Consider the following 26,609-nt stretch of genomic DNA (forward strand, 5'->3'; position numbering starts at 1 on the left):
ATCAGAATAGCAACAATTAGGGAACTAGAATATTGATTAGAAGACTGGAGGAATGGGTTAGCCACTGAGAAGAGAAAATTCTGATGAGTGATTGATATATCTAATATTTATAAAGGGCTTTAAGGTTAGTGAAATGTTTTATGTAATTTCTTTTATTTGATTCTTATAATAAGTCTTTGAAGTAGATGTTTATATTAACCCCATTTTACAGATGAAGAAACTGAGGCTGACAGAGAGAGACTGACTTTGCCCAGTGCCCTACTGCTAGTTAGAATATGAGACAGATTTCGAATTGAGGGCTTCTCTGTCAAAGCCATCTCCTTATCCCAGATGCAGGATCTGAGGTACAGTCCTTTCTTGAGTCTCCCCTAATTTCCTTTGTTCAGGACTATGATGAGCTCCTAGTATTACTTGTAGATCATAGAATCAGATCTAAAAGGGAGTTGGAATCCAACTAGCCCAAGCTCCCAAGTGATTTGCCCTAGGAGGTAAGGGTCCAAGAGAATAAATATAAGAGTCAGAATTTGAACTGAGGTCTCCCAATCTCTAGAGCTAGTGCTCTTTCCAGGATACCAAGAGTGCTCTTTAAACCACTCTATGGTTGGTTTAGTTAGGCTTTCCCTCTCTAGGCTAGGCTCCCTACCATGGAGAGCGGAAGTATCTACTCTAGCTTATCTCCTTCTCTAAGTACTTGGGCTCAGTAATCCACAGTTGCTATAAAAACCCCACTGAATTAATGAAGAGAATCAGCCACGCCCAGAGAGAACTATGGGAAATGAGTGTGGACACAACATAGCATTTCCACTCCTTCTGTTATTGTCTGCTTGTATTTTTGTTTTCCTTTTTAGGTTTTTTTTACCTTCTTTCTAGATCAGATCTTCCTTGAGCAGCAAGATAACTGTATAAATATGTATACATATATTGGATTTAACATATACTTTAATATATTTAACATGTATGGGACTACCTGCGATCTAGGGATAGGGGTGGAAGGAAAGAGGGGAAAATTTGGAACAGAAGGTTTTGCAAGGGTCAGTATTGGAAAAAACATGCATATGTTTTGTAAATAAAGAGCTATAATAAAATAAACAAATAAAAGGCCTTTGGAATTGACAATGATGAGATCTATGGTAACTCTATGAATCTATGGAGAGTACAGTTACAGTTAAATGATAGAAGCCAGAGGAGGTTAAGAAAAAAATGAGAGAGTATTATGGAATGAAGTATTGTAATGTAATAAATAGTATGTTAAATGTGACTGTCTTTGTTTCCTTAGTATGTTTTTACATATGAAAATAATGTCTTTCATGATTGAATATTCAATAAATGTTTGCCTTTAGAAATAAAAAAATCCACTGAATTCTGGAACTTGACTTCTATGCCTAAAAATGAAGCAGGGAGCTGAGTGGCGCAGGGAGGAAGGGGTTCAAGGTTCTAAGAACAAAAGACCCTTAATAGTTCCCCAGTAATTCCCAGGGCAGGGGAGTCCCTATGGAAGAATTTCCCCTCTCCCAGGATTTCGATCCTTGGAAGGCATTCCCTTGTCCAATCCCAACATCCCCCTGTCCCAAATCAGAACCTTACTTCTTAGTCCCATAAATCCAAGATACAGCAATGTTCTCTAGGATGACAATGACGGTGAGGGGTAAAGTGGCCGAGTAGTCATCAAACATGGTGACAAAGTAGTTCCCAGAGCGCTGGACAAACAGGAGTCCCACCAGAAATGCAAAGATGCAGCACCCGACTGCAAAGAGAACAGAGCTTTCAGAGACCCTCAGATTGTGGAGACTCTCCCAGAGGAGGCAGCCTAACCACCTCTCCCCATCACTTCTCACTCCCAAGTACCATAGTCCTAGGAGTACTGATAAATCCCACAGCATCCCATCAACAAACACCCCTGATATCATTTAGTAGCACTCATTTATTGTCTTATAACTCTAATCTGGGCTAGAGCCACTTTTCAAGACTTGTTTTATGGGCAATGGATCACGAAGAGGGAGAAACATGGCCATTGCCCATAAAACAAGGCTTGAAAAATGGCAATGGAGTCTTATGATCTTTTTCCTCTTACCCGTCAGAGCCTTGACCTCACAGGTAGCTTCTTTCCTATTTGCCAAGAAGGCTGTTGGCCCAGATTCTCAAAGGACACTATTTACCGAGCTCACACTAGTTCTGACCCAAAAAAGACTGAAGTTTTGGTGGGGAAATCAAGATAGAGTGAGCTAGTAATCATTTATCCAAATTCACAAAACACGCGTCACCTTCAACCCTCCAGTCTTCTCCCATATCCAACCTGTTTCCCAGTCCTATCTTCAGAATCTCTCTCATGTATACTCCTTTCTCTCCTCTGACACTTGTATAAACCCTTATCATCCCTAACTGACTAGCAGTTTCCCCAAGGGCACCAGCTCCTACCAGCTTGGGGGTTTCTGGGCACTTGGAGACTAAGTAATTTGTCTACAAATGAGCTGAGTAAAACAGCAGCTATTCTTAAAGTCATGAGATTGAGCACTATTGACAGTGAAGCTGTTCATCCCTTGTCCTCCTGCAAGGAGACAGAGTATGGGGGATGGAAGGGTGCCCTGAGGAGGAGGAACAGAAAAAAAAAAGAATGGGGAAGGATTTACCTGTGAACATTTCCTTTGGCACCTTGAAAGTATCAATGATGGGGGTGGTGATCCCAGCCATGGTCCCAATCATGCTGCCCAGGCCCAGGTTGATCAGCATAAGGAAGAACATGACCGACCAGAAGGGAGAGGCTGGGAAGTGGGTCATGGCCTCGGTGAAGGCAATAAAAGCCAGACCCGTCCCCTGCACAGACTGTTTAAGGAATCGGGGAGGAAGAAGATACAAGATTCAGTAGGCATATAACAGGATAAAGTGAGCAACCAAGACCACCCGTCATGGCCACCAGCTGCCAAGTCCTCAGTCATACAGTTCTGGGCATTCATGGCACACACAAGGAAATCCCAGCATCATAGACTCTTAGACTGAGCTCCAAACTCATCTGGCCACCTTGCTACCCAGTTCACAAATCCTTTCTACATCCGTGAAAGACAATTTTCTGCTTGAGCACTTTCAGTGACTGGGGTAGTCCAATCCATGGCTAGATTCCTAGCATCCTGCTGAAATCTTCTTCCCTGGACCCACTGGGTCCCACTTCTGAAACAGAACAAAATCCACTTTCTCTGCCACGTGACATTCCATTTAAATCTGAAGACAGCCATTCGCTAGTCCCATCCCCTCCCTTTCCAGTTCCCCTTTCTGGACAGTCTTTCCCTATTAGAATGCATGTTCCACGAGCATAAATATTGCCTTCTTTGCTTATATATGTATCCCCCATGGCTAGCATAGTGCCTGGTACACAGTAAATGTTTAACAACTTCATATTTTCCTTTCTCTGAGGTATGTCTTTGTCTCTCTTTCTCTCTGTTGTCTACTCTCTCTCTCTCTCTCAGTCTTCCCCTCTCTCCCACATGCCTGTTTCAAATATCATTTCCAGATCCCATCAACATCCTGGTCAACCTTGTTGGATTCCATTTTATGACTGCAATTCAAATGGATCACAAGAGCACTTCTTAAGTGCCCTCTACCTGCAGAAAGTTTATATTCTGCTGCTTTTCTAAAGCCATAATCCCTCAAATGGAGTACTCCAGGTGTGGTCTCATTATCACAAACCAGGAATTTTAACATTCCAGTCCACACTGCTGATTCACACTGACCTCATGTCAGGTAAAAAAAAAAAAAAATTTAGATCCTTTTCAAAGGGAACCACTATCAAGCTAGGGCTCCATCATCCTGTACTTAGGGCACTAAATTTTTTAACCTAATTGCCGATCCGGTCTTTCCTCTTTCCAAACCATGTGGCACAATGCAGTCTCGCTGCTACATTTCTTTTAATCTCTGCTTCAATGGCTGGCTATTGGTCACTTGAGGAGTAAAATGCACATGGCCTTGAATTCAATGCCTTCTCTAGTCTCCAAAAGGAGCCCTTTCTTTCTTCCAAGCAAATGGACTCATCCACTGAACATTTAGTTCCTATTCTAGCCTCTGCTTAATTTTTCCCATTTAGAATGCTTTTCCCCTTTCTCCTTTCTGTCTATCCCAACCCATTCTTAAGTTCCCATCCATTTAAAGTTCTCTTCTCTTCACGGAGTCCTCCCTGAGACCCCTAATCCACAGTAAGCTCTACCTCTTCAGAATCTCTAGTTTTTGTTATCTTCATATACAGACAGCTAGGTGACAAGATGGGATAGAGGGCTAGTCCTGGAGACGTCAGGAAAACCTGTGATAAAATCCTACCTCAGATGCAAGGTGTGGGATCCTGGACAAGGAATCTAACTTTGATCTTCCCCAGTTTCCTTACTTGTAAATAGGAATCATACAAATACCTACCTCCCAAAGTTGTTGAGAAACTCAAATGAGATATTTGTAGTGCTTAGCGTAGTGTCTAGCACAAAGTAGGTGCTCAATAAATACTTATCCCATTCCCCTTTAAGTAGCATAAAATGTCCTTCAGTTCCTCTTGCATCTTCCTCTGACATATCTATTCAATTTTTCATGTGTGACCACATTTTCTACCCATCAAGATAGGACAGCAATCTAGCATTTCCATTCTCTAGAGTACTTAGCACATTCATTTTTGGACATTTGGACCAATGATTTCATTAATGCAAGGCACTTGTAGTGTGGAAATGGCTCCCATGGAGGCTGAAAGGAAGATTAGCAATACATCTCCATCCTGAGATCCTAAACAGCTGTCTGGGGAATTGTGAGGTTAAGGGCTTGTACATCGTCACACAGTCAGTACAAGTTAAAGGCAGCATTTGAACCAGGTTTTCTAACTCTAAGACTAATCCCCTTTCAGGTATGCTACTCTTTCCCTCACCTAACATAAAGTAGAGTACTTTATCAATATGTGCTGAATGAATTATGATATTGTTGTCTTGCCTCATCTATTAGTCAAAGAGTTCCCTAATGACGAGGATCCTGTCTAATTTTTTCCTTGTGCCCCAAATATCTATTGTCCCTGATCCTAGACCCTTTCATCATTGCTGCTGATCCCTGCAAAGGGAGAGCCCTGTCTCCAAACCTTATTGAGTTCATCTTCCAGAAGACAGGGATCCAGGCCCAGCTCCTGGAATCGGTCTTCTTTGACAGTCATGATGACCTTGTACATCTCACTGTAGTCATGAGCAGTCAGGTGGGAGAAGTTGACATGAGGTGGAATGAGGTCATGACTCAAGACATTGCTGTTGAGATATCCCAGAATCTTCTCAGCATTCCTGACAGTGGAGAGGATGGGAGAATAATGATGGAGCATCCCCAGTAGGGCAGTTTCCTCCACCCCATCTATTTTCCCCAGTTCTCCCCCCAAAAGGGATCAAGGACAGAAACGTTTTTGACTTTCTCTCCAGTAAGCTGAAGCAGGGGAAAATAGGATTCTCCTTTCCCCTTTCCACAATCTGAGAGCAGGGGTGACTATTCCAGGCCTCTTGCTCCCAGGGAGGTAGGGAAGATGGGTCAGGGAGAAAACCATGAGGAAAAGGGGACTGTCACTTACTCGACCACACACTTCTCATTCATGATGTTGGCCTTGAAGCCCAGCACAGCAAAAACGACCAAGGTGGCCAGCACCGAGGTGAAGAAGTTGATGAAGGACACAAGGGCAGCATCAAAGTGGCAGTTGTTATCCTGTTTGTTGTAGCTGGAGAAGGCAATGACACCCCCAAAGCCCAACCCCAAGGCAAAGAAAACCTGGGTGGCTGCCTCCCGCCACACCTGGGGGTCTAGCATCTTGTCTAGCTGTTAAGTAGTAGAAGATAGGGAGAAGGAGAAAGGAAAGAGGGAAGGAAAAGGAAAGAAAAGAAGGGAGGGAAGACAATGGTTAATTGGTTTCTGCTGCTCCCTCCCCCACCTCCAAGCCCACATATACAACTTTCCTCCTCCAGCTTCATCAAATGGTTCAAAGGAAACCCAGCTTCTCTTGGCTACACCCCTTTTTTACACTAATCCAAAGTATCATCTTCCATTGCTGGTCTAAGCAGTACCCCCCTCCTCAAGGAGACCTGGGAAACTCCCAGGTATGGGAGACAACAGATTGGAGGAAGAGAACTCAAGAAATCAAGTACCCCTCCCAATTTCCTCCATCACATCCTTCCCAGTGAATGATAGTCTCTGACCAGCAAGCTCTTTCCGCACCATATAATTACCCCAATCCTTCACATGTATCCATTGTTGTAACTTTTCACTTTTATCTCATTTAATCCCCACAATATAGCAACTACATTGTTATCTTACTAATAAAAATACCCAACTATCATGTTCATTATCTCATTGGTACTAGTTCCCACAACAATGTGGAAGAGAGAGAGAAGTTATGGCTAGAAAGCTGTCATCAGAATAAGAACTCTGTCTTGAGGAAAAGAGCTTGAATGACCTCATTACTAAGGTAGCCAGGTGATGTACTGGGATTGAAGTCCAAGAGACTTGAGTTCAACTCCAATTTTAGACACTTTTTAGCTGCAAAACTCTTAGCAAACTTTGCCTTAGTTTTCCCATCTCTAAAATGTAGATAAAAATAGCACTTATCTCACAGTTGTGAGAATCAAATAAAATCCTAATTGTGAAGCACTTAGCACAGTGCCTGGAATATAGCAAATGCTATTAAAATGTTAGTATTTTTAATTATTATTCCTAGTTCAGATCCTGCATTACCTCAGAGGTCCCTCCCAGTTCCAAGCTATTGTGATTCTCTAAATCTGTAGGTTTTGGTTCTCAGCTTTCTGACAACAGAAAGGAGGATGCCTAACTGAGGGTAAGTAGAGGTAAGTGCCAGTTTTGATTTTGTCCTCCACTAGTAGCGTAAATCACTTATTTCAAATTTCAGTCCCCTCATTTGTTAAACAGGTAACAATCATTCTTTGCCCCACCTATCTTATAGGGTAGTTCTGAGGAACAAATGAGATAAGAGATGTGAAAGAGCTTTGCAAAGTGAAAGTGCCTCCTTTATACATGCAAGTTATTACAGAGGTGTGCTGGGATTAAATTTTCAGGTGAGCATTGAAAAACAGCAAATGCTAATATTAGGGCTTTGTTTTTTGCTTTGTTGATTTCTAGACTTAAGAAAGTATGGAGAAAATGTTAAAATGTAGATTATATTCAAAATCATGTTTGCATAGATTTTTTGGGGGGGAGGAGCTGCCAAATGCTAAATTTTTACCAGCACATCTCTAGTTATATCTTACTAAAGTAGCAGTCCACTTAGAAGATTGTTCTGCAAATTTCTGGTGGGGATTTTCTTTTGAGATCTTCCTGATTGGAGGTAAGTGATGAATTTCTCTTGCCATAGGTATGCCCAATGATATGTGGCAGTAGGTGTGTGACTGCCAGGAGAGCATCCTGGGCTTTACCTTGGGAGTAAACATGTGCAGGATTCCATCCACAGCTCCCCTCAGCAGCAGCCCCCGGACCAGGAAACAGGCCAGCACCACGTAGGGGAAAAGGGAACTGAAATACATCACCTGGAGAGAAGACAAGGAGATGCCCTAGGATCAGGGCTGTGTGCCTGCTGGCAGCTGCCCTTCATCCCTTATGACATGAAACCTTACAATCCTGTAATCCTCTCACCTGCTCCCCAGGCTGATAGCAGAGAACAGGACAGCTTCATAAAGACAGGAAGCCCTCTCTGAGGGTCTATAATAATGGACACTTCCCTGGGGCATCAGGGCTCCTTGGCGTAGTGCCCAGGTAGATTGGCTATGCCAGTATATACTCACTATGCCCATCCTCCACTCCCAGCTTTGGCTGATGTGCTTATAAAATTCCCAAGGGGTAAAGTGATAGAGGTTTCATGTGAACATGAACAGTGTCAAAGAGCTGACTTTCTCTCTGTAGGGCTAGTGACATTCAGGTAAGTTGCAAAGCAATCCCTTGGTTAAATGCTTCACCTGGGGTCCATGAGGACTTCTTGAAGGTGATAGATAACATATCCACCATGGTTTGTTTTCCTCTCTCCTACCTCCTGTCCCTCATGCTCTTTGTTTAATGCTCACACACTGAATATCCAATATGAGACAACTAGGTAATATAGCGGATAGAGTCCTTGGTTTGGTGTTCAGGAATCCTTCCTTAAACACTAGATTTGTAACCCAAAAACTTAATGTTTCTCAGACTTAGTTTTTACATCTATAGATTGGGCATAATGAAATAATCTACCCCCATAAAGTTGTTAGGTTTGAATAAGATCATAATTAAAAATACTTTGTGAACTTTAAAAACTGTATAAATCTTAGTGATTATATTCAGCAAGTTAGAGGGTTTAGTTCTGTTTAAAGAGAGCCTGAACTCCAAGGAAAATGGAATGATATGTACATTCAACTGTACTTATATTTTACAGAAAGCTAGAGCCCTCTAAAGTTTCATCAGCATGCATTTCCAAGACACTACCTCAACTACAGTTTGGTTAAACAAAATTTGCTGATTCTGTAACTAGCAAAGTGGGACAGGGGAGGGCTTTTGGAATTTTTTATTTGGGAGTCTGAAGACAAAGACCCTAACTTTAGATCACATGATCTATCTTTTTGCTTAGGAAGACACTTTAGCTCAATGCTGTCTCTATCATCCCTTCTCTACTTTTACTCCACTTTAATGATGGTTTTAGGATAAAACTCGTATAGGGAAGAGAGAGAAAACAGATTTGTCCTGTTTGACCCTAGAGGGTAGCACTAGAAATAGTGGGAAGAAGTTTCAGAGGAGCAGATTTCACCATGATGTAAAGAAAAACTTGTGAAACAAAGTAGAATAAGCTGCCTTATGAAGGAGAGGCATTCCTCACTACCCAGAGGTCTTTACACAAAAGCTGGTCAGACATTCATTGGGTATTTTGTAGAAGAAATGGCTGTTGAGGGACAGGTTAGATTAGGAGGTCTCCGGGGCCTCCTCCAGCTCTGGGATCCTGTGTATTGGGGCTGATTCTGAGCTCCTAGCTCTCAGATATCTAGAGAACAATACTGAAGTTTTCTCAGCAAGCTTGCATGCCAACCAGCCCTGTCTTCACTTCCTCTGAAAACCAAGCTTGCAACAAGAATAATCCTGGGGGGATCTTTTTCTCTCTTTGCCCCACCCCAGCCCATCAAACCCTACTTGCTTTTTACCATTGGTTCAACAAGGAGCTGTCACCAGCTATTTACAAAACCAAAGAACAGAAATTTGTTTATCTAAGTTTTGGTGACTCCTCATCCTATCAAGCAATCTCTTTGGTGATTTTAGTTGTGGCCCCATTGAAAATAATAATGCTCATGATTCCATGTCTTTTGGATGTATATATCTTTGTTTCACAACAACCCTGTGAAGCAGGTAGTATAATTCCCACTTCACAGATGGGCAAACTGAGGCTTAGATAAAAATATACAGTGAACTAGTACAGTACCAGAATGAGAACCCAGACTTGATCAGTTTCTGGTTGATGCCCTTGTCCCCTGACACCTACTACCCTTTATCCCTTCTCACCTTTTGCAGCCTGCTGTTACTTACCTTTCCTGAAGACTGAATGCCCTTGACCACAGCCATACCCACAATGCTCCAAGCCACCAGGAGGCACAAGGTCATCTTCCAGTTGAGCCCCCCACTCTCAGAGATGGAGTTGGAGATATCCAGAGCCTCTCGGTACCAGAAGTAGGTGGTAGCTGAACTCTTATCACACTCTTCCTCCACCACTGAAACCAATGATCAAAGCCATCAAACCTCAGGGCTGAGGAACACAGACAAATATCACCCTATTGTGTGACAAAGGGCTTTCTTACAACCAGTAGGGAGCAGATAGAGAAAAGGTCCTGATCTTATTCTAAGAAAACCAAATTGTCATAAAATGCCCAGAAATATTTGAGACATCAAAATTGAGATTGTTAGATTTCATAGAACACTAACAGAAAGAAACCCTAATTTTAAATCACCAAGAAGCATCCTATTCAAATTTCAGAATAATGCATAGAAATACTAACTCCAAATGCTAATTATATGATTTGCTGGGCACTCCTGGATTCTCAGTATATTATAGAGAGCACTAGAATCTTCTGATCTGGCTACTTTCTTGCCTCATGTCACTTTCCTGACATTAAAATCACCAGGTGAATCTCCTTTGGAGTGGAGCCCAAGTTAGAAGGCTTCTCATCTCAGCTCCTCCAGGAACCAGAAGGATAGAACCTTTCTAGGAGGCAGAAGTATGAAATTTTAAAAGAACTAGATTGGGAGCTTGAGGACTGCTAAGTGATGCCATAATGTGTGCAGGGCCAACCTGGAGTCTCAAAGCCTCTTCTTCCCAAGTTCAAATCCAACCTCAGACACTTACTAGCTATGATCCTGGGCGAGTCCCTTAATCCTATTTGTCTCAGTTTCCTCATCTATCAAATGAGCTAGAGAAGGAAACAGCAAAGCACTCCAGTATCTTTGCCAAGAAAATCCCAAATGAATCATGAAGAGTTGAACATGATTGAAAACTACTGAACAAGAGATTTGTAATCAATGGACCTGGGTTCAAAACATATCTCTGTTATTGCAAGTGTACCTTTGGGCATCAATTAAACTGTCTGGACTTCAGTTTCCTCCTCGTAAAAGACTGGACTCCAAAGGTTGCTTTGATGTTATAATCTATGCTGTTATAATGACCTTAGATAAAGCAGGGAAAGGAGGGAGGGGAAACTAAATGGAGCAGGGGATATCTGAGTTCAAATTTGACCTCAGACACTCACTAGCCAAATGAGCTTGGGCAAGTCACAACCTCTGATTACCTGATTTTCCTCATCTGTAAAATGGGGATAATAATAATTTCATCCTTACAGGGTAGTATCAAATGAAATAATGATTTTAAAGTGCTTATTTAGCACTGTGTCTAAAACACAATGGACATTATATAGATTGTAGAGATTAATTATTAAATAAGCTTTCCCTTCTAGGTTTTTTTTTTCCTCTGTTGCAAAATGGGGAGGTGGTGTGGTATTTGAGTTCAAGAGCTAACCTCAAAGCCAGCCAGACCTCTAACACAAACTGACTGTAGGACTATGGACAAATAAGTCATTGAATTCCTCAATGCTCTGGGCAACTAAGACTAAAAGGAGTATAGAAATTGCCAAAGAGTTTCTTTACCTGGAAATACCACAGAAATTGAAGGTCCTATTGCTATCCCTATCCCTAAAATGGAAATGGTGGAATCCTGACCATATAAAAGTGCTATAAGGACTTAATGGGATCAGGGATGTTAAGGTGATATATTCGCCAGAGGATATAACAATATATAACATTGTTACAACAATAATTCTTATTAGCTAACATTGTCTTTCCCCTTTGCCCCCCCCCCTTGAAGCGTACTGCTGATTTCCTCTCATTTTATAGACAGGACAATTGTGTCTCTACGAAAATAGGTGACTTGTTGAAGATGGCATTCTGATCATAATGGTACAGGTGGAATGAGTCACTAATTCAAATCTCCAGTATTATTCCCTTAATTTACAAAGAGCTCTTGTTCTTTGAAAGTTTCTTTAGCCAGGAAGGGCCCCTTTTCCCAGACAATAAGCTACGAAGATCTACTCTAGACAAAATCTGTTTTGTGGTTGATAGGTGGGTGTTGCTAGGTTAGGGTTAGTGGTACCAATTGTGCTGTGGTTTTTAGCTTCATGTCTCTCAGGCTAGACTCCCAGGGACTCACCTGCGGTAGTTCCATTCCTAATGACAGGGCACTCACTCCAGGGCAATGGATACTGGAAGGATTTGAAGAAATAAAATATACTCCAGCCAATAATCACATTGTAATACAATCCAACGAAGAGGCACACCTGGAGAAAGACAGAGGGACAGAGAGCCTGGTAAAGACGGGAACTGCTCTGGCTCTGTTGAGACCTCAGGTTTGGATTAACATAACCAATGATGCTGTCCCTTAGTACCAGATCTGATCCTATTCAATACTACCTGCAGCATCCCTGGTAGATCTTTCATTAACAGCAATGTTATGCCTACTTCATAGATGAGTAAATTGAGGCCCCCAAAATTCTTGCCTAAGGGCTCCAGTCTTATACAAACAGCAAGGAATCTTGAGTGACAAGATTTGTGTGCAATGAATTTATTTTATTAAATCACCACTGGGTTTTTACCTCAGCAAAGTAGTACTTTTACTCCTTCCTGTCTCACTCCCCATAGAAGCTGGTCCAAATCTCTTTTTTCTTCATCCATACCTCCTTCCCCACCTATCTTCTCAGCTGAATATTTCACCTCATATTTTATTGAGAAAATTAAAACCATACACCACAAGCTCCTTCTTTTCTTCTTCTCCAACACTTTAAAAATGCTTTGAAATCAATCTATTTTCTCCTCCTTTATTCTGGTCTTTTGTCAAGACCTCCACTTCCTGTACCTGTTCTCTTGATTCAAACCCCTATTCTTTTTTCTAGTAGCTTGCTCCCATAATTATCCCTTTTCTTTTTAATCATTGATCAAAATTTAGTGGGCTTTTTTCCTCTTGCCTAAAAATATGCCCACCTCTCCTTACTCCTACCCTTAAGAAACCATTACAAGAACTTGCTGTACCTTTATGTGGGTAGCTATGGCTCAGTGGGTAAAATACTGGTCCTAGAATGAGAAAGACCTGAGTTCTGATATAGTCTCAAGCATTTACTCACTGTGTGATAAATTTGCCTCAACCAGTTTGCCTCAATTTCCTCAGTGGTAAAATGGTATCTATATCACAGGGTTATTGTATCAAATGATGTAATATTTGTAAAGTTCCTAGCACAAAGCTTGGCATACAGTAGGCACTTAATAAATGCTTGTTCCCTTTCCTTATTCTGACCCTCAAGCTATCATCCTATAACTCCCTTTCCTTTCTCAGTCACACTCCTAGAAAAAGCCTTTTTTACTGAATGCTTCCACATTATCTCTTGGTTTTTGCTTCTTGACCTTCTGCAATATGGCTTCTAGCCTCACCACTAAAGTGAAATTGCTCTCTCCAAAGTTGCCAAAGATCTCATAATTACCCAGTTTGATGGCCTTCTCTTAGCCTTAATCCTTTTCCACCTCTCCACAGCAGCTAACACTGTTGGCCATCCTCTCTTTCTGGATACTCTCCTCTTTCCTCTCCTCTCATGGATACTCTCTCTTCTCTATGTTTTCATAAAATCACTATTTCCTAATTTTCTCCCTAACTGTCTGACAGCTCCTTCTCAATCTTCTTTGCTGGATCTTTATCCAGGTCACACACACACTATCTGTGGCCATATCACAAAGTTCTATCCTGGGCCCTTTTCTCTGTTTCCACTATATTATCTTACTTGGTAAATTTATCCACTTCCATGGGTTTAACTAGCATCTCTTTGCAGATCTATATATCTAGTTCTAATTTCTCTCTACTTTACTCTTGAATCCCTAATTGACTCTTGGATATCTTGAATTGGAAGTCCCATAGGCATCTCAAACTTAACATGTCTAATGAAACTAATTGTTTTTTTGCCCCCAAACCCTTCTCTCTTCCCAGGTTTCCTACTACTATGAAGGACATCTCTATCCTCCTGTTTTGTTGTTGCTTAGTCACGTCTAACTCTTTGGAACCCCGTATGAGATTTTCTTAGCAGAGATATTAAAGTGATTTGTCATTTCTTTCTCTGGCTCATTTTACAAATGAGGAAACTGAGACAAATTAAGTGACTTGCTCAGGGTCACAAATTTATGGATAAGAGAAGAATTTCCAACTAAAGAAGATATAGAAAGCATTATACTTATCTGAGGCAGGATATGAACTCAGTTCTTCCTGGCTTTAGGTTGGGCGCCCTATCCACTATACCACCTAGCATTATCATTGACTCCTTATAACCCCTGCATTATCTGTGACTTCTCACTCTTGCACTCATTCTACATATCAAATCTTTTGTCAAATCTTATAGCTTTTAATTTAATTTTATCTTTTATTTATGCCCACCTATCATCACTCACACAGTCACTATTTTTGCACAAACCTCATCACCTCTCATCTAAATTATTGCAAAAGCTCTGGGTCCCTACTCCAATCCATACTCCACTCAGTTGCCAAAGTCATTTTTCTAAAGCACAGGTCTGACCATGTCATTCTAATGTCCAATAAATTTTGGTGGTTCCTTAATACTTCCATGTTCAAATTTGAAATCATCTATTGGGCATTTAAAATCTTCTATAATCTTCTTGACCCCTTCCTACCTACCTGCACTTTGTTCTCCTTTACATACTCTATAATCCAGCCAAATTGGTCTCCTTGCTATTCCTTCCACATGATATGATTCTATCTCCACATGACATATCTCTAGCTCCCAACTTGGTACACTTGTGATGGCTACCTCCCACCCAAGCCTGGAAAACTTTCCTTCCTCAATTTTTCCTCCTGGCTCCTCTGGCTTCTTTTAAGACTTGGTTCATACTAACAAAATCCAGCAGCAAGAGATAAAAAGAGAAATTACATTTAAAATTATTGTAGACAATACAAAATACTTGGGAGTCTGCCTACCAAGACAAACTATATCAGCACAATTATAAAACACTTTTCAAACAAATAAAGTCAGACCTAAACTACTGGAATAATATCAATTGTTCATGGACAGACTGAGCCAATATAATAGAAATGATAATTCTGCCTAAAGTAATCTATTTTTTCAGTGTCATACCAATCAAATTATCAAAAAGTATTTTATAGAGCTAGAGCAAATAATACAATTCATCTGGAAAAATAAAAACTCAAAGATATTAAGGGAACCAGTGAAATAAAGTGGTCTAGCCATACCAGATCTCAAACTGTATTACAAAGAGGTTATCATCAAAACAATCTGGTACTAATAAATAGAGTGGTGGATCAATGGAATAGATTAGGTAAAATTATCTTACAGTAAATAACTATAATAACCTAGTATATGATAAACTCAAAGATCCAAGCTTTTGGAACAAAAACTTCTGGGAATACTGGAAAACAGTAAATTAGACCAACATCTCATACTGTATACCAAGATATTTTATCTGTCAGATTTATGGATAAGCCAAGAATTTGGGATCAAAGAAGATATAGAAACCATTATAAAATATAAAATAGATAAATTTGATTATATAAAATTAAAAGGATTTTACATAAATAAGACCAATATAATCAAAATTAAAAGGAAAGCAGAAAACTGGGGGAGGGACGGAAATTTTCACAACAGTATCTCTGAAAAAGGCCTTATTTCTCAAATATATAGACCATTGAGTCAAATTTATAAAAAAAAAAAATACAAGTCATTCCCCAATTGATAAATGGTCAAAAGCTATGAGCAGGCAGTTTTCAAAGAAATCAAAGCTATCTATAGTCATATTTTTAAAATGTTTTAAATCATGATTGATTAGAGAAATGCACAACTCTCAATTCTCAACTCAACTCTAAGGTACCACCCATAAGAGAGGGTAATATGAAAAAAAAAAAAAGATAAATGCTGGGTGTTGGAGATGTGGGAAAATTGGGGTACTAATTCACTGTTTGTGAAATTGTGAACTGATCCAAACATCTGGAAGGCAATTTGGAACTATCCTTAAAGGGCTAAAAAATTATGCATACCCTTTGATCCAGCAATACCACTGCTAAATCTATATTCCAAAAAGATCCCAAAAAAGCTGGGGGAGTGGGGAGGGGGAAAGGACCTATTGGTACAGAAATATTTATAGCAGCTCTTTTTGTGGTGGCTAAGTACTGGAAATCAAAGGTATACCCATCAACTGGGGAATGGCTAAACAAGCTGAGGTATATGATTATAATGGACTATTATTGTGCTATAAGAAATGACAAATAGGATGATTTCAGAAAAAACCTGAAAAGACTCACATGAATTGATACAAAGTAAAGTAAACAGAACAGAAGAATATTGTACACAGTAACAACAATATTGTTTGATGAAGAATTGGGATGACTTAGCTATTTTCAGCAATAGAATGATCCAAGACAATCCCAAAGGATTAATGATGAAGTATATTCTCCACCTCCAGAGAAAGAACTGATATTGACTGAATTCAAATTGAAGCATACCATTTTTCACTTTCTTTCTTTTTTCCCTTTTATTTGAGTCATATACAAAATGACTAATATGGAAATACTTTACATAATTGCACACGTATAGTCTATTTCTGATTGCTTACCACCCCAGGAAGGAGGAAGAGCAGGGAGAAAGAAGAATAGTATTGAGAACTCAAAATTGTAATTTAAAATATTTTTTAAATTGGGGAAAAATCAATTAAAACTATCCATATTCTGGGGCTTCAGACATATAGAAGGGAAAAAACTCAGTGTGAGTCCTTCTGTGGAAGTCCTATCCCAATTCTTCTCTCAACTAGTACCTTCCCCATTAAAGTTACTCTGGTCATATCTTGTATATATCTATTTATGTTAGTATCTCCCCAGAACATAAGCTTGTTGGGGTCAGGGATTGTTTTTGTTTTCTCTTCATATTTCTAGTCTTTAACACAGTGCCTGGCACATAATAAATAATTATTAAATGCTTGTTGAATGATTAATTATCGGGCACCATAATTCTTATGAGTTTGTTTACACCACATGGTCCCTCTCAAAGAGAACTGCCTGTTTCTGTTTCAAAGAACTATTCTGAGCCACCCACTAAGCTGTGATCCACATGAAGGATGTCTCCAGTTCTCAGCTCATGTGCTCATGACTGATGAACCTTGGAGGCTAAATGACTAATTTTTGCCTACTCCTGCAAGTTAAAACAATAGAAGTAATGAAATGACACGCCAGGGGGGTGTTCTTCTAGATTCCTGGAAAATTTAAGTCAGTTTTTCAGGATGGAGCAGAAAGATCTAGCTGAGTGGTCACTGAGGACATCAACTAGCTAGACGCAATCCTTTGTTTAGCCATCAGTCCTTCCAGAAGGCAAACCTCAATGGAGCATCTGTGACCTCATCTATGGATTCCAAGAACTGTTCTTTTTCTTTCTGGGCTCAGGGAATGATCTCGATCACTTCCTTCTCCCTTCCCACTCCTCCTCCTCATTCTCTTCCCTCTTTCTTCTCCCCTTATTCTCCCCTCCCCAACTCACAATGCAACTGGAGAAGCCAATGCCCCCCAGCCGGGGACACACATAATGCCATACTCCAATGCTACCCCGGCGTATCCTTTGGCCCACAGCCAGTTCTAAGAAGAAGAGTGGGATCCCAATGATGATCAGCAGCACTAGGTAGGGCACGAGGTAAGCACCTGCATGGAGAGAGAAGAAGCATCAGGGAGTTCAGGTTAGTGAGGCAAAGGAAAAGTAAGAGGGAGCGCATGATTGGCAGAAAAGATAAAGAAGAACTGGCAACCCCATTCTCGGAGATTCTTTTGGTTCTCTGATTTTCCTAGAATTCATCAAGGCTTTCTTCTTCTCACCATTACTATCCTGCTCCCTGGGGGTCCCTTAGCCAGAGAGATAAAGCAGTAGAATTGTAAGATTTTAAGAAGGCAACAGTTGCAACCGAAAGCTTTTCCAAGGGCATCCCCAGGCTCCCTCACAGACTGAGGCTTTGTGGAGGCTGCTTATAAATGAAAAGATAGGCTAGACTTCTGGGTAATAGAACTTCGGTGGAACTGAATGCACCATAGTCTGGGCAGCAAGAGAGCCAGGTGGTACTTGCTTGTGGCAAATCAGGTGAAAAGCATCTATTTCCTTTGGTAGATTTCTCTGTTGCTTCTGCATTTAGGTTCCCCTAAGTGGTACAGATCCCTGAGCTGCACTATGCTGACTATTCTTTTTGGTCTCAGGTAAAGAGTGTATCAAATGGCTGGGCAGTAAGGACTTTATCTCACAAGATCTTGATGCTGTCTTCTCTATTTCTTGAGGGCATGCCCGTGTTATGGACTGTGGAAACTTGGCAGTTGGTGGATCCAAGACCATGACATCCTATACATTTACACTTCGTCTATACTGTATCTACTTCTTCCTCTGAGGAAATACCTAACCTGAAAAGTTGAATCACTAAATTCATATCCATCCCAGCATCTCAACAAGGCAAGCCGTTCTCAGAGAAAAATGAATTTTTTCACAGGCTAATCCAAACATGGTGCATGACTAGCATTGAATGACAGGTAGATCGGCATAATAATAATAATAGCTGGTATTTATTGAAGGTTTTCAAGATGCCTTACACATATTATTTCATTTAATTCTCACAACAGGCCTGGGAGAGAGGTGCTACTATTAATCCCATTTTACAAATGAGGGAACTGAGATACAGGCAGGTTAAGTGACTTGCTAGGGACACACAGATAGTGAATGTCTGGGGCTGGTTTTGAACTCAAGTGTTCCTGATTTTGATACCAGTCTTCTATCTACTGTACCACCCAGTTGCCTTATAGTGTCCAGAGCCCTAGGATCGGATGTGAAGAGATTTAATTTTCAGTCTCATTTCTGCACTTGCTATTCACAAGACCTTGGAAAGATACTTAAGCTTTTCCAAGTTTCTTCATTTGTAATAATAGCTGTACTGTCTGCCTGAAAGGGATGTAGTGGAAAGAATTTTGCAAATTTGAAAGTATTATAGACATGTCAACTTTCAAATAAAATGACTTGAAAACTGCAAAGTATTATATGAACGTAAGTTGATATTCTCCCAGGCTAACTAACCCACACAGCAGAGCATCCCTGGCAGATCCACTCCATCACCTACACTGCTAATGTGTGGGCACCCAGCTAGATACTCAAAGCACTACCTTTACTGCGTGGGCATTAAATGCTGACACAGCACCATGGGCAGCTCCAGGAAAGCAGAGGCTGGAATCTTTCCCGAGAGTGAAGGCCCTGAATAGAAACACTATTAATCTACAACTAATTGGGGAATCTGCAGAGAAATTAGCAGTGCAGGAAGCATAACCAGGATGACCGCGAAGGATGAACCAGATCTTGCCAAAGATTCCAGCTGATGAATTAATCTCACCGCCCAGGGCATCATTTCAGACACATTCCCGATTCTAAGTGACAGGGTGTTTAGCAGGAGAATTAAAACCATGTTTGGACACGGGCGAGTACCCTCAGTGGAGTGATGTGCCAACATCGGCCTCTGCTGCAGTAAATACATCCTCACCCTACGACGGGTCAAAAGCATTAGCTATCACTCTGCTTGTCCAACAATCACCCAACGCAAGCTGCCAGGAACCCTGCATCACACCAAGCCTTCCTATGCCGTGTTGTCTTGTGCCTTTCTGCCTCATACATTAGACAGACAAATCCTTCACCATCCTCACCAGCCAGTCAGAATATAATAAATAGCTCACTCTGTGGGCACCTTTCTGGGCACTGGGGGAGAAAAACCAATGAAAGATAAGAAGTAGTTTCTGCTTTCAAGGGACTTAAAGAGCTGGTACAAAGAAACAAACCTGCAGCAGCACATTAGAACAGTGCAATGAACATATATTTGTGGAATGAATGAGTGTATATATACAGAGGAGTTACAGAGCAAATGAGTGTTTACCTTCTATAGGTGCTATTTTTTCTAGTAAGATGAGTTCCTTAAGAGGAATAACTTTTTTGCTTCCCTATTTGTAACCCTGGTGCTTTTGCACATGGTAGATGCCCAAGTACTTTTTCATTCATTCATTCATTTATGTCATAGCCTAATAGATTTTAGTTAGTCAAGACTTCCTAAAGGAAGCCAATCCATAGAGCTTTCACCATTGGTGCTTCTTTCATTAAAAATTAACCCTTACTCCAAACCTTGATGTTAATTAAGACATAGGTGATGTAGTGAACAGAATGTTGCACTTGGAATTAAGAAAATCTGAATCTGAATCCCACTTTACTAGCTGTATGACTCTAGGCAAATTATTTAGTGATTCTAGTCCTCATTTTAAGGCAGCCAGGTGGCACTACAGTGCACAGAGCATTGGGCTTGGAATCAGGAAGCCTTCCGAGTTCAAATCTGACCCCAGATATTAGCTGGGTGAGCCAGGGCAAGTCACTTACCCATATGTGCCTCAGTTTTCTCATCTGTAAAATGAGCTGAAGAAGGAAAGGGCAAATGATTCCAATTTCTTTGCCTAGGTAACCCCAAATGAAGTCATGAAGAATCCACACTATAGAGCTACAACAATGAGTTTCTTTTTATAAGCTGTCCCACCTTTGGGCAAGATGATTAAGGTCTCTAAATCTCAATTTCCCCATCTGAAAAAAAAAGTGTTAATGACATCATGTATGTAAAATACTTTGTCCATCTAAAAATATTATATATAAAATATCCGCAATTGTGAATGTTATTAAGTGAAGAAAGGAAATTGTAGACTCTCTATGCTTTGATTCTCTAATGAAAAGATGTATTCAATACTTCCTCTAACAAAGGGTTTGTGTGAGTGAATGAATTAGAGACAGAGACAGAGAGAGGGAAAGAGACAGAGACACAGAGACAGAGTCAGACACATACAGAGAGAGAGAGAGAGAGAGAGAGAGAGAGAGAGAGAGAGAGAGAGAGAGATTTTGTGTGTGTGTGTGGTGGGAGACATGATGGCTTTAAACAGAGATTAGGAAAGCCTTTGGGTATGTTATAGTTAATCACATGGCCCTTTAATTTCGACTATTCTTGAAAATATTTTGAAAGTGCATTTGTTTTTTAAGGGAGGAGAGAACAGTAGATGAATTTTTACTAACCCAAATAAACTAAATTAGAAAAAAACAAAATCTCTCCCTTTTTAAAGAAAGTTCATTTTTATACTTTCTTTTCTTTAATAAATAAAGTTTGTGTTTTGTTATTGTTGTTATTGTTGTTGTTATTGTAGTTTTACCAGACCTGTGATTTCATCAGCTCCTGGAGCTCCTCTGGCTCTCATGGATTGGCCAACAATAGATCCCAGCTCAAGCCCCATTGTCTCTTTGTTTGGGCCAGAATGGTTCCTCCATGGATTCCACTGAGTGTAAATAGCAATTGTTTCTGTTTTGGCCAGAACCCTTAGAGTCTTCCCCTCCCAGGTTGACTGTATTTTTGGGGTGGGTGGGAGGATAAGGTAAAAGAGTCCATTCTTTGCTTCATTTCTTACTTAGCCTTAATCACAGAATGGGCATTGCTTGGTCAAACTGAGATCTGTTAATGATCTTAGCTTTAAAAGTCTCCCACTGCATCTCCAGTCATCCTATATCTGACCATTAGGTCCAGATGGTTTCATAGAAGATAGTTGACTAACGAAGGCTGGTGACTCTGTGTGTGTGTGTGTGTGTGTGTGTGTGTGTGTGTGTGTGTGTTTTGCAAGACACTTGGGGTTAAGTGACTTGCCCTGGGTCATACAGCTAGTAAGTGTTATGTGTCTGAGACCATATTTGAACTCAGCTCCTTTTGACTCCAGGACCGGTGCTCTTTCCACTGCACCACTGGTGACTTTACACAGCCCACTGTCCTCTAAATAGAATCCACTTGCACGTCCCACCTGCACTCCCTGATGTCATGGTCCTTCTCAAGAATGGACAAACAACAACTTTATTTCTCCCTTAATTACTGGTCTTAGGTAGGTTGCTAGAAGCAATGAGAGATTAGCTGCCTTACCCACAATCATACAACCACTATGAGTGAGAGGCTGAAACTGAACCCAGATCCTCTGGACTCTGGACTCTGAGGGTAGCCGTCTACTCCCCATCCATGGACACCCACACTGGACAAAATGAGATCTTTCTTTGATGACTTAAAATCTTGCCATATACCTTGGGATCATTATTTTGAACATCAATGATACTCATTCAAGGTCTGATTCTAAAGTCCTTGATATTCCTTCAAGATCAGAATCCAAAGACATTTTGCCCGTGAAGTCTGTCCTCTTCCTTCTGAAAAAAGTTTTTAAAAATTCTAGAAGTGATCTATCACTCCTCTGTGCTTTCAGGTTATTTTGCATCTCTTTTACTGAACCTTCACATTTTACTTTGAATTATAGTTAGATCCAGCTTGTACTGACTCATGAGAGCCAACTGTTAAATTTTCTGTATGAGCATTTACATCTCAGAAACTAACAAATGCTACAAATCCAGGCTTAATTTGTTGTTCTGTTGATTTCTGGATTTAAGAAAGTGATGGATAAAATGTTAATAATTCAGATTAAATTTAGAAGTGACCAGCAAACTGTCCTCTCTCATTCTGATAAAATTTGCTATTGAACATTTACCAGCACATCCCTGAATAACAATAACTTTACTTAAGTCCTTTAAGATTTACAAAATATTTTTGCTTACCTCCCCTACTATATACTAAAATCCATAGAAGGGTGAGAACCATGTCTTCCTCTTTCTTATTCTCTCCTTCCCCCTCAACAACTAGTATAGTGCCTTACAATTGTTTAGATTCAATGAAAATATAGGATCATAGGAATAAATATAGAAGATTTGCTAGAATGTTTCTAGGAAAATAGAGAGACATTATAGGTTTGTACGAAAAATGGTAGACTTGAAATAAGGAGACCTTGGTTCAAGGCTTAGACTCATGTTAAAGAGCTGAGTAGCTGTGAACAAGTCACTTACCTCTTTCTGAACCTCAAGAACCTCATCTGTAAAATGGATAAGGCATATTTATACTTCATGTAACCTCATGATATTATTGTGAGAAAAAGGCCCTGAAAATCTTTGGGTATCATCCTTCTGTGAGTAGTTATTAGGGTCCAAGGCTAGGACACACTTGGGAGCTGATCTTGAAGTAAAAACTTGGTTTCAGCTGTTCTCTTGCCATGTATATCTTTCTCACATAAATGGAAGGCAGAAAAATCCCAAGGGTCTGACTAAACAAAGTTTTACTAAAATAACCATATCTACAAACTACAGAGTGCCAACTTTCCTGCCAGAATGCTTTCTCATCCTTATGAGTTCTTCAAGCACTGAATCTGGAGTCAGAAATATATCAGCATGACCCTGAACAAGTAATTTAATCTCTGTCTACCTCAGTTTCCTTATCTGTAAAATTAGAATAATGATGGCATGTTGTGAGAATCATGTTGTGAGAAGCAAATGAGATAACTATAAAAGCGCTTAGCACAGTGGTTGGCTCATGGTAAGGACTAAAAAAAATTAGCTGCTCAGAATCGATATTATTATTTTGGTTTTTAATACCTTAAAGCAAAGCTTCTAAAATTGTGGGTTATATTAATCAAATATGGAGGTCATGAAATTATGGTTTATTATCAATGAATATTTAATATGTATACCTATTTTACACATTTATATATCTAGAGACATATAAAAATTTCTCAGGCAAAAAGGGATCACTTAGTGGGAAAAAATTAAAACCCTTGATCTAGAACTAGTGTTGTTCGGGTCTTAGTCCAACACCCTCTCTTGATATTAAATGAAGTGTGAGCTTTTACATCTTGGAAATCTGCAAACTCTACAAATCAAGGATTGATTTACTGTTTCGTTGATTTTCTAGACTTAAGAAAGTGAGGAAGAGAATATTAACACTGCAGATTAAATTTAAAAGTGTGTCCTACATGTTTTTCTCTTGGAAAATCAGTTGAACTGACAAGCCCTTGTCTAGCACAGTTGATTTCAATCAATCAGCAAGCAGTTGGTAAGTATCTACTATGTGTAAGAGGAGAGAGCTAGGTGCTTAGTGATTAGGGGGCTGGGAGTCAGGTTCAAATCTGACCTCAGATACTTACTAGCTGTGTGACCCTGAGAAAGTCACTTAACCCTGTTTACCTCAGTTTCCTCACCTGTAAAATAAGTTGGAGAAGGAAATGGCGAACTAGTTGGGTACCTTTACCATGAAACCCCCCAAAAGTAGTCACAAAGAATTGGATACAACTGAACACACCTAAAACACACACACACACACACACACACGTGCAAGACATTGCAATACAGAGTGTAAGAGGATAAAAATGAAGCCATTTCTACCCTCAGGGATCTTACATTATAGTAGGGAGAAGGATACAATATGTACAAAGCCAAGGTAATGCAAGATCAATTGAGGAGAGAAAGAACATGAACCACTGAGGTAGAGGAGGAAATCAAATGAAGTTCTATGGTGAAGATGGCCCTTGGGTCTTGAAGACAAGGATTCTGGAAGATGAGATGAGGAAGGAATACATGTCAGGCTTGAGAGATGGGCTACACAGGTGGAAGATAGTGTCAAGGAGAGGAGACAGATTGACTCTAGGGAAGTGATATGAAATATGGTGGAAAAGACAGCTGTAGAAGGCTTTAAAATCCAAACTAAGGAGTTTTTAATTTGCTCCTTTAGGCAATGAGTGTAGAAGGAAAGACAACTAGACATCTGAGGACAGAGGAGTGACAAAGCCAGAACTGGGAGTTGTGTGGAAGGGGGGGTTAATTATGAGACTTAAAAACAAGTCTTAAAAGGTAATTAGAGCTTGGACTGGGTTGCGACTATGGGCGAGGAACCATGTTAAGGGATGGAAGTGTATAGGGAACTTGATAAGTGGATATGGGGATTGAGGGAGCAGGAGAACCAAAGAAACTTTGAAGTCATGTAGAAATGAGTAGAAAGATGGGGATCCTCTCTAGGGAAATATGGTGAAGGGAAAGCCCTCCCCCTTCTGACGTCCAGTATAAGCAGTTTTCTGCCCTTCAAGCAGAAGCAATAATCTAAGACCACTCTCCTCCCCCTCGATCCTCAAGGCTGCCTCTTACCTCCACCATTTTTCTGGCATAAGTATGGAAACCTCCAGACGTTGCCCAGGCCCACCGAGAAGCCGATCTGGGCCAGGATGTACTGTAGCTTACTGTTCCAGGCAGGCCGATCCTCAGCCTCCAGGTCTTCCTCCACATCCTTCTGTTTGTCCTGGGCCTCTCCCGCCATATTCAGGACACTGTGCTTATAGTCCACCGGTTCTTCATGGGCCAGCAGGTCGGCCACAGACTCGGTGACATGCTCGTTGCTGTGCTCCCGCTGCGTGACTTTGCTGTTCTTCGGCATTGGTGACCCCCAAGGGCCCCAAGGCCCCCACCCCTGAGCTTACAGAGAAGGCGGGATGGGAGCCGCTTTCAGCTTTTTCTCATCCAGGGAACCTGAAAAGCAAAGACATGAAAGAAAGGCGTTAGAACAGGGGCACTGAAGGAATGTCTGAGAAGCTAAAGGAGTCCCCCATGATACCACGTGGTGGACTATCCATGGCCAAGGCTGAATCCCAGCAGACTAACTGTTGCTCCTGACCCAGAAGTGGGGTACTGCTAGGTCCACCTGCCCCCCTCATCAGCTGGAGTGTGCTGGGCTGCTGGGAACTCATCTTATGCCCCAAAGAGCAGAGCAGATCTAAGAAAGTGAATCTTCTGAGGGGAAATGTATGATGGAAACCACACTCAAATTTTGGGAATTTGGGGGTCTTTCATGAGTTATTCTCTTACATAATATTAATCATAGAGAACTGACCACTTGATTGATCACCGTGGCTTTCCCCACTAAGGTAGACAAGGCTGGGTCCAGATTAAGGCCCCTTTGTTTTCTCTAATTATTATTATTATTATTATAACATTTCTATCATTCATTTGTTTATTTTATCAATAAGCAGTTATTAAGCACTTATATTCAATAAGCTATTATTAAACATGTAGTAGGTATGAGGCATTGAGCTAGGTTCTCTGGATAGAGACAAAAATAAACTAGTCCCCGTCCTCGAGGAGATTACATTTTATTGGAGTAATTAATATATGCACATAAAGTAATATATGCACATAAAGAATGCACTGCTTTCCATGTACTATGTATGCAAGGGACTGGGATGGATGATGGGAATAGAAAGACAAAAATAAAACCATTTAACACCGATGCATAAACACCGAATGTAAAATTAAAGTAATTGCAAAAGGAAAGAGAGCACTAATAGCCAGGAGAAGGGAAGGAGACGCTCTTTGACATGCCCTCTGCCCATGACACTTGGACGGCAGGCAGCCTCGCTGCTCTTGGACAGCTGCCCGGCTTTAAGAGAAGGCTGACCCGTTGCAGAGGCGAGATCCAGAACAGCAGAAGCCGCTAGAGCTGGCGGCATTTGCTCCGTGCCAACAAATCCCAGGGTGATCTCTCACTGCTGACATTATCAGAGGATTGCAATGGCCAAGGAACTGGTACTCCATCCTTCACTGACGGCTTTACAGAAGATAACGTCTACCCGACACTGATGAGCGATGCAAAACCACCCCCTCCCTTGCTCTCTCCTCATTTGTCTTTCACCCTTTTTTTTTCTTTTTTTGGAAACAAAACCTTTGAAGCCTCCCAACCTTCTGTTGCATTTCAGACTGCCTCCTCATTAAAAGGACAGAAGCAGATTTTTAAGTGAAAGAAATACAGAAAATGAACAAACTGCCTTACAGTTTGCTTAACATCTTTCCAGGGATGGAATAGCCCAGCTCCATAATCACTTTTAAAGTAGCCCCCTGGGAGCTCCCCAACTTGTACTTTGGGGTTCAGTCTCTGGAAGATGACTATTCCTAGGGTTCAAAGGTGGGTCTGAACCACTAAAACTACAGCTCCAACCAGGGCACTTAGCTTTAACAGTCATACAGTAGTCACAATTTCCCCAAAGCAAAGACATTTATTGAGATGGCATAATAGTAAGAATAGTAGCTAAAAATACTCCCCTCATCAATCTGGGGTACACACTTCCACAAATCCAC

The 26,609-nt window shown here is 40.7% G+C and overlaps 1 protein-coding gene across 1 annotated transcript in view; it reads right to left on the bottom strand.

The window, feature by feature from the left end:
• SLC6A17 (solute carrier family 6 member 17) overlaps positions 1-26,609 on the bottom strand; it is a 67,472-nt gene that overhangs the window by 18,449 nt on the left and 22,414 nt on the right. The window contains exons 2-10 of the mRNA XM_051993086.1: positions 24,630-25,007; positions 17,082-17,239; positions 11,702-11,828; positions 9,535-9,716; positions 7,413-7,523; positions 5,564-5,805; positions 5,093-5,285; positions 2,628-2,820; positions 1,585-1,744 (exon numbers count right to left, since the gene is read on the bottom strand). Coding sequence (XP_051849046.1) covers positions 1,585-1,744; positions 2,628-2,820; positions 5,093-5,285; positions 5,564-5,805; positions 7,413-7,523; positions 9,535-9,716; positions 11,702-11,828; positions 17,082-17,239; positions 24,630-24,915 — 1,652 coding nt within the window. The 5' untranslated portion in view covers positions 24,916-25,007. The remainder of the gene's footprint in view (positions 1-1,584; positions 1,745-2,627; positions 2,821-5,092; positions 5,286-5,563; positions 5,806-7,412; positions 7,524-9,534; positions 9,717-11,701; positions 11,829-17,081; positions 17,240-24,629; positions 25,008-26,609) is intronic.

This window comes from Antechinus flavipes, chromosome 4 (genome assembly GCF_016432865.1).
Source record: "Antechinus flavipes isolate AdamAnt ecotype Samford, QLD, Australia chromosome 4, AdamAnt_v2, whole genome shotgun sequence".
NCBI lineage: Eukaryota > Metazoa > Chordata > Mammalia > Dasyuromorphia > Dasyuridae > Antechinus > Antechinus flavipes.